The sequence below is a fragment of the Cebus imitator genome, unplaced genomic scaffold (assembly GCF_001604975.1).
Source record: "Cebus imitator isolate Cc_AM_T3 unplaced genomic scaffold, Cebus_imitator-1.0 Scaffold61, whole genome shotgun sequence".
Classification (NCBI taxonomy): domain Eukaryota; kingdom Metazoa; phylum Chordata; class Mammalia; order Primates; family Cebidae; genus Cebus; species Cebus imitator.
In genome coordinates, this window is record NW_016107376.1 from 7,760,969 (window position 1) to 7,769,519 (window position 8,551).

An 8,551-nucleotide genomic window follows, 5' to 3' on the forward strand; every position below is an offset into this window, starting at 1 on the left:
GGCACGATCTCGGCTCACCGCAACCTCCACCTCCTGGGTTCAAGCAATTCTCCTGCCTCAGCCTCCCGAATAGCTGGGACTACAGGTGCATGCCACCATGCCCAGCTCATTTTTGTATTTTTAGTAGAGACGGGGTTTCACCATCTTGACCAGGATGGTCTCGATCTCTTGACCTCGTGATCCATCCACCTCGGCCTCCCAAAGTGCTGGGATTATAGGCGTGAGCCACCGCGCCCGGCCTGCATAAATTCTTATATACTGCCTTAACCCTGAGAATTTTCCTTAGGATAACAGATAGTAGTCATTAATATATACTGTCTGATATTCAAAAGTCGATAGTTAAGATGAGATTGTATAAGAAAGGAGAGGTACGAGGTGGCCTGCAATTTTTAGGGGAAACTATCCCTCCAGTACTTCAGCATTAGTCCTTCGTTCCCCGGGCATAACTGTCCTATGTCTACTATGATGAAGATTGTCAGCATTAATCATAGTACGATTAAGTAATATTGTCAGGAAAGAAAAGTTAACATGTTTTAGAACTTCTCTAGTCAATGAACACAATGGAAGGTAGTTATAGCTCAAACAAACTGCAAAGGTAATAGGTAGCAAACATGATTGAAAGCACCCTCTACTAGCTAGACAGAAAATTTTTACCTTGAGCAAGTAAAGAACCCAAGGCAAGAGCTTCCGCTGTGGCCCAGTCTAGCTTGGTTCCATCCATCACCTTCTCCATTCTGGACTGTAAATTCAGAGGAAGGAAAAAAAGGAACATCTAAGAGTCCATCTCCTTTTTCACAATGAGTCCAAAAAATTTAATGCAGGCTGGGCACAGTGGCTCACACCTATAATCTTAGCACTTTGGAAGGCTGAGGCTGGTGGATCATTTGAGGTCAGGATTTTGAGACCAGCCTGGACCACATGGTGAAACTACTAAAAATACAAAAATTAGCTAGGCCTGGTGGCATGTCTCTATAAATCCAGCTACTTGGGAGGCTGAGGCAGGGAATCGTTTGAACCTGAGAGGCAGAGGCTGCAGTGAGCTGAGATCATGCCACTGCGCTCCAGCCTGGCAATAAAGTGAGACTCCATCTCAAAAAACAAAAAAACTAATACAACAAAATTAAGCATCAAAAATGTAATGCTGAATAAAAACAGAGTACAAAGGGATACATTAGAGAAGGAGAACAATTATATACAGTGGGTTTTATTTTATTCTTTTTCTGAAACAGAGAGTCACTCTGTTGCCCAGGCTGGAGTGCAGTGGCATGATCTCAGCTCATTGCAACCCCCGCCTCCCCGGTTCAAGCGATTCTCCTGCCTTAGCCTCCCAAGTAGCTGGGATTACAGGCCTGCACCACCACACCCAGCTATTGTTTGTAGTTTTTAGTGGAGAAGAGGCTTCGCCATATTGGCCAGGCTGGTCTTGAACCCCTGACCTCAAGTGATCCGCCTGCCTTGGCATCCCAGACTGCTGGGATTACAGGCATGAGCCACTGTGCCCAGCCTACATACAATTTTAAAGCAGACAAAACAAACACATGCTTAGGTTAGTGGTTACCTCTGCGGAGGTGGGAGGAGATAGATCAAGGAGGGGTATGTGGGGAATTGTATTTATAACATCCTTTTTCCTAAGCTGGGTGATGAGAACATATTGATAGTTTGTTGTAATAGTCTCTCTACCTATAGTAAAAACTTAATAGTCAGTGGGTTTTTTTGTTTTGTTTTTTAATTTTTTTTTTTTTTTTGAAACAGAAAACAGGGTCTCACTCTGTCACCCAGGCTGGAGTTTAATGGTAAAATCTCAGCTCACTGCAAGCTCGACTTCCTGGGCTCACACAATCCTCCCACCTCAGCCTCCTGAGTAGTTGGGACTACAGGCATGCGCCACCACACCAGGCTAATTTTTCTTTTTTTGAGACAAGTCTCACTCTGTCACCCAGGCTGGAGTGCAGTGGTGTGATCTTGGCTCGCTGCAACTTCTGCCTCCCAGGTTCAAGAGATTTTCTTTCTTTTTATTTTTATTTTTTAAATAATTCAAAAATCTCTTCCTTTTTTTTTTTTTTTTTTTAATCCTTCTAAGAGCTTTCAGAACAAAGCGATTTTCCTGTCTTAGCCTCCTGAGTAGCTGTGACTGCAGGTGCCCACTGCCACGCCTAGCTAATTTTTTGTATTTCAGTAGAGACAGTGTTTCACTGTATTGCCAAGGCTGGTCTCAAACCCCTAAATTCAGGCAATCAGCCAGTCTTGGCCTCCCAAAGTGCTAGGATTACAGGTGTGAGCCACCACACCCGGCCAATTTTAACCTTTTCTAGCAATGAGGTATTACTATGTTGCCCAGGCTGGTCTTGAACTTCTGGGCTCAGGCAATCTTTCCACCTTGGCCTTCCAAAGCACTGGTATTACAGATAGTAGCCACCGTGCCTGGCCAAAGTTAGCATTTTAAAATAATTCAGGCTGGGCACGGTGGCTCATATCTGTATCCCAGCACTTTGGAAGGCCAAGGCAGACGGATCAATGGAGGTCAGGAGTTCAAGACCAACCTGGCCAACATAACAAACCCGATCTCTACCTAAAATACAAAAATTAGCAGGGTGTGGTGGCACGCACCTATAATCCCAGCTACTCAGGAGGCTGAGGCAGGAGAGTCGCTTGAACCCAGGAGATAGAGGTTACAGTGAGCTAAGATCATGCCACTGCACTCCAGCCTGGGCAACAGAGAGAGATTCCATCTCAAAAATAACATAAAATAAAATAATTTACAGAACAAAGTTCCTTCATCCAAGCTTAAGAAAGATAAAGACCTTTAACTCTTTGCTCTCCATGTTTTAGCACTGAAGGTCCCACATACCAGAAAACCACTAAGTCCCAGGCCCCCCAGGATGGTTTGTCATCCTACAGTGATCACAAGACAATACATAAAACTTCAGCATGTTTAAGAAGCTACTTCAGGGATATGTGTGTTAATTTTTGTTTATTTAAGCCACCTGAAACAAAGTGTTTTCTGCTCACTGGACAAATAAAAACATACATTCTTGCATCTCTGTTTCTTTTTTTTGTTTTGAGATGGAGTTTTGCCCTGTGGCTAGGCGGGAGTGCAGTAGTGCGATCTGGGCTCACTGCAATCTCTACCTCCCTGGTTACAGCAATTCTCCTCCTTCAGCCTCCCAAGTAGCTAGGACTACAGGTATGCACCACCATGCCCAGATAATTTTTGTATTTTAAGTAGAGACAGGGCTTCACTATGTTGGCCAGGATGGTCTTGAACTCCTGACCTTGTGATCTGCCCACCTCGGCCTCCCACAGTGCTGAGATTGCAGGTGTGAGCCACCACACCAGCCAGTATCTCTGTATTTTTTATAGTGTGCATGTATTCCATGTATGTGTAATGTATGAACATGCATAAATAAATAAATACATGGAGGAAGAATAAAAGTAGAGAAAATCTGAGGTAATTGACTATCAGTACCAAAACTTCACTCGGATTGGTTCCTAGAACCTAATGACACATAATAAACATCTGTTAAATGAATCACCCAACCAAAAACCCCAGACCAATGTCAGTTCCTTTGCTGAGCAGGAAGGAAAAGCAATAACCAGCCATTTGGAGGCTGCCGACCTGAACATGTGTCTTCAGGAGGTGACTGTGCATCTGCAGCTCTCTCGGCACCTCTACAGACTTCATGCCAACAAACCGCAGGAGGTCGAGGGGCACACCTGTGCTCCAGGTGGTGATGTGCGCTTCCGGCTGAGCCAGGCCCTGCCAGTGGGCCTGCAGGTTCAGGGCAGGGGGGCTGTAGTGGGCCATGTTAGTTAAGTGATCATTCAACTTTGCATAGTAGGAGGATTTTATTTCAGACACCTCTTCCTGCGTCATGAGTCCGCCAGCAATGAGGTGCTCTGCGTATGTGTCTGGGATGCTCTTTCGGGCTCTGTCCAAAAGAGGAAAAACAAAAATCAATCTGACCTGTAACAATCTAAGAAAGACAGAGACAGTCACTGTCCAATGCTCTGGAGTGCCAGCACTCTAAAAAGGCATTCAGGCCGGGTACGGTGGCTTGCGCCTGTAATCCCAGCACTTTGGGAGGCCGAGGCAGGCGGATCACCTGAGGTTGGGCGTTTGAGACCAGACTGACCAACATGGAGAAACTCCGTCTCAACTAAAAATACAAAATTAGCTGGGCGTTGTGGCGCATGCCAATAATCCCAGCTACTCGGGAGGCTGAGGCAGGAGAATCACTTGAACCTGGGACATGAAAGTTATGAACCCAGTAGGTGAAGGGTGCAGTGAGCTGAGATCACACCATTGCACTCCAGCCTAGGCAACATGAGCGAAACTCCATCTCAAAAATTTTTTTAAGGCATTCAGCGGGTGCAGTGGCTCACGCCTATAATCCCAGCATTTTGGGAGGCTAAGGCAGGTGGATCACCTGAGATCAGGAGTTCAGGACCAGGCTGACCAACATGGTAAAACCCCGTCTCTACTAAAAATTCAAAAAATTAACTGGGCATGGTGGCAGGCGCCTATAATCCCAGCTACTCAGGAGGCTGAGGTATGAGAATTGCTTGAACCCAGGAGGCAGAGGTGGCAGTGAGCCGAGATCGCACCACTGCACTCCAGTCTGGGCAACAAAAGCGAAACTCCATCTCAATAAATAAATAAATTAAATTAAATAATATATAAAAATAAAATAAAAAAGCATTCGGGAAAGACGTTTTGGAGCTAGACAGAGGTGGTGGCTGTACCTCTTAGTGAAGGTAAATAAATGCCACTGAATTGTTCATATTAAGAGAGCCAATTTTATATTATGTCACGTTCATCTCAGTAAGTTTATAAAACAAAATAAATAAACAATGTTAAATATAATTAATTAATTTAATAAGTGAAGGCACTCACCATAACAACCTCTTTTCCAGGCAAGTAAGAGAAAACAAATTTATCTTTGTAAGTTTTTGTCTACATTCAAGTAGAAATAATTAACAGACTTTTTCTATGATTTGGGAAATTCTAATTATATTGAAGACTGACCCACACTGTCTATCCAGTCCGCAACCCCCTTTATCTACAAAGGCATGGAACCCAAAGTTGCCCAAGTCTCTGAAAGTTCCAATCTTTCAGGTCTCTTCTTTTTTTTTTTTTTTTTTGAGGCGGAGTTTCACTCATGTTACCCAGGCTGGAGTGCAATGGCACGATCTCGGCTCACCGCAACCTCCGCCTCCTGGCTTCAGGCAATTCTCCTGCCTCAGCCTCCTGAGTAGCTGGGATTACAGGCATGCGCCACCATGCCCAGCTAATGTTTTGTATTTTTAGTAGAGACGGGGTTTCACCATGTTGACCAGGATGGTCTCGATCTCTTGACCTCGTGATCCACCTGCCTCAGCCTCCCAAAGTGCTGGGATTGCAGGCGTGAGCCACCGCGCCCACCCAGGTCTCTTCAATCATCCTTTAACTATAATCATCAGCACCTGGGTGTTACAACAATAATCATCACTCTACATTCATGTAATACTGTAAACTATAAAGTCCATTTACATATATTATATTTAATTCTGATAAAAATGAGAGGAAAGCAGGATAGATTTTTAAAAATAAGGCCCTGGGGCCAGGTATAGTGGCTCAAGCCTGCAATCCCGAAGCATTGGGAGGCCAAGACAGGCAGATGGCTTAAGCCCAAGAGTTAGAGATCAGCCTAGGTAACACTGAGACCCCACCTAGTCAGGCACAGTGGCCAGTGCCTATAGTCCCAGGTACTCAGGAGGCTGAGGCAGGAGGATTGCTTGAGCCCAAGAAGTTGAGACTACAGTGAGCTGTGATCATACCACTGCACTCCAGCCTGAGTGACAGAGCAAGACCCTGTCTCAAAAAAATTAATAAAGTAAACTAGGGCCCTGAGGTTCATTGAGTCATTGAGCTGCTAAATTCAGAGCTAAACAGAACACAATTAGTTCTTCTGAGAGCAGTTCTCTTTCTGGTACTGAGGATCAGAAAAGCCCATAAAATGTCACCAGGTATATTCTTCTGCTTTAATTTATATCTATAAAGCAATAAACTAGAGGTGGGGAGTCTATTCTATTTTCTAGCATCTAGAAAAGGAAGCCCAAAGTCACAAATTCCCTCTCGGTCACATTAACCAACTGAATAAGCATCATTGGACAGAAATAAAATGCAAGCCACAAGTAATTTAAAATGTTCTGGCAGTCACATTAGAAAAGGCAAAAAGAAGCAGGTGGAATTAATTTCTTTTTATTTTTTATTTTTGATTAAAGTGCCGCTCTGTTGCCCAGGCTGGAGTGCAGTGGTGTGATCTCGGCTCACTGCAACCTCTGCCTCCTGGGTTCAAGTGATTCTCTTGCCTCAGCCTCCCAAGTAGCTGGGATTACATATGTGCGCCACAACACCGGTCAAATTCTGTATTTTTAGTAGGGATGGGGTTTCACCGTGTTGGCCATGCTGGTCTGGAACTCCTGACCTCAAGTGATCCACCTGTCTCGGCCTCCCAAAGTGCCGGGATTACAAGTATGAGCCACCGCGCCTGGCCATTTCAGTAATATATTTTATTTAAGTCAATATACCCATAATATTGTCATTTCCATATCTAGTAAATATAAAAATGATTATTTTGGGTTTATATTTTACATGCTTAGTCTTTGAAATATGGAGTGTATATTATCCTTACAGCACATTATTCAGGACCAGCCACTAGTACAATAGCCACTCATGGCTAGTGGCTTCCATCTGGGACAGCACGGTTCTGAACATTCATTAAAATCCTCTGAGTTACCTCTTGCCAAGGCGCGAGGCAGGTCTGCAGCTACGGTTTATAGAAATGAATCACTGAGGTTCTGTATCTGGTCCTGCAAACACCATAATAAGTAGATTTGGGTGAGGTTTGCCTAATTCCCCCTGCTTCCGTCTTCCCATCTGCTGAGCTGCTAAATCGCCCTTCCTCTCTTCAATGAGGAACCATGTCGAGTGTGAAGAATATGGGAAGCTGGGCAGGGTGGCTCACGCCTGTAATTCCAACACATTGGGAGGCCAAGGCGGGCAGATTCCTTGAGACCAGGAGCTCGAGACCAGCCTGGCTAACATGGCAAAACCTGGTCTCTACTAAAAATATAAAAATTAGTCAGGAGTGGTGATACACGCCTATAATCCCAGCTACTCGGGAAGCTGAGGCACAAGAATTGCAACTGCTTGAACCCGGGAGGCGGAGGTTGCAGTGAGCCAAGATTGTAACACTTGCACTCCAACCCAGAACTGTGTCAGCTTCAGCACTAAAAGTTTCAAGTTCTGCCTGGGCACAGTGGCTTATGCCTGTAATCCCAGCATTTTGAAAGGCTGAGCTGGGCAGATCATCTGGAGTTCAAAACCAGCCTGTCCAACGTGGTGAAATTGTCTGTACTGAAAATACAAAAATTAGCCAGGCATGGTGGTACACACCTGTAATCCCAGCTACTCAGGAGTTTGAGGCAGGAGGATCGCTTGAACCCAGAAGGTAGAGATTGCAGTGAGTCAAAATGGTGCCACTGCACTCCAGAATGAGTGACAGAGCAAGACTCTATCTCAAAAAAATATACATAAATTCCAATTTTTCGGAGGCATATCATACAAAGGTTTATAATCGTACCTGATGATTTTGTACATGATGGGGTTGGTGAAGAATGGCTCATCCAGCTCGTTGTGGCCCCACTGCCTGTAGCACAACAGATCAATAATCACATCCTTGCGGAACTGGCGTTGATATTCAAAAGCCAGTCGCGTGGCACGGACCACTTCCTCTGGGCTATCTCCATTGACGTGGATAACGGCACAGCCCACAAGCTTCCCTGAAGGACGGAAGATCAAGATGAAACAGGACTGTGGACCCAGAATGACACCGGCCCCCTCTAAGCCCTACTTCCTGCCCAGTCCTCACAGGTAGATATTGGTTTGGTTAAGAACTCAAGCTTTGGAGACCAGCTGGCAAGTTTAAGCTCGGGGGCTCATTGTGTGACCTCGGTAAAGCTACAAATCTCAGCCTGCTTATCTAGAAACCAGGAATAGAAGCTGCTACTTCTTAGTGATGTAAAGGTTCAATGAGTGAATGCATATCAGTATTAATGCCTAACAGTGCCTGGTAGACAGTAGTTAATATACATATTTTGTTATTATTATTATTACCATTACTATCTTTTCCCCTGAGACAAAAGGGTCATTGAAGGATGTACCCTAGAAAAAGATAAATTTTCTCCAAAGAAGCTCAAGAATGGATCTTCAGTATCTTCATCAAACTAATTACACAGGCACGCCCAAGAGGCATCCAGTCCAGGCTGTTGGTATAAAAGGAGAATACTTCCTACCATCAAGGAGCCTTGTGATCTGTGAAACTGGAAATGGGCAATAACAGCCCTGTCTTTCTCTTAAGATGACCAATTTCAGCCCTGTGCAGTGGTTCACGCCTGTAATCTCAGCAATTTGGGAGGGTGAAGTGGGATCGCAAGAGACCAGAGTTTCAAGACCAGCTTGGCCAACACAGGGACACTCAATCTCTACAAAATTTTTTTTTTTTTTTTT

The 8,551-nt window shown here is 44.6% G+C and overlaps 1 protein-coding gene across 2 annotated transcripts in view; it reads right to left on the reverse strand.

The window, feature by feature from the left end:
• DHTKD1 (dehydrogenase E1 and transketolase domain containing 1) overlaps positions 1-8,551 on the reverse strand; it is a 56,784-nt gene that overhangs the window by 26,432 nt on the left and 21,801 nt on the right. For both annotated transcript variants that reach the window (XM_017529869.2, XM_017529871.2), the window contains exons 7-9: positions 7,626-7,824; positions 3,617-3,929; positions 655-739 (exon numbers count right to left, since the gene is read on the reverse strand). In XM_017529869.2, coding sequence (XP_017385358.1) covers positions 655-739; positions 3,617-3,929; positions 7,626-7,824 — 597 coding nt within the window. The remainder of the gene's footprint in view (positions 1-654; positions 740-3,616; positions 3,930-7,625; positions 7,825-8,551) is intronic.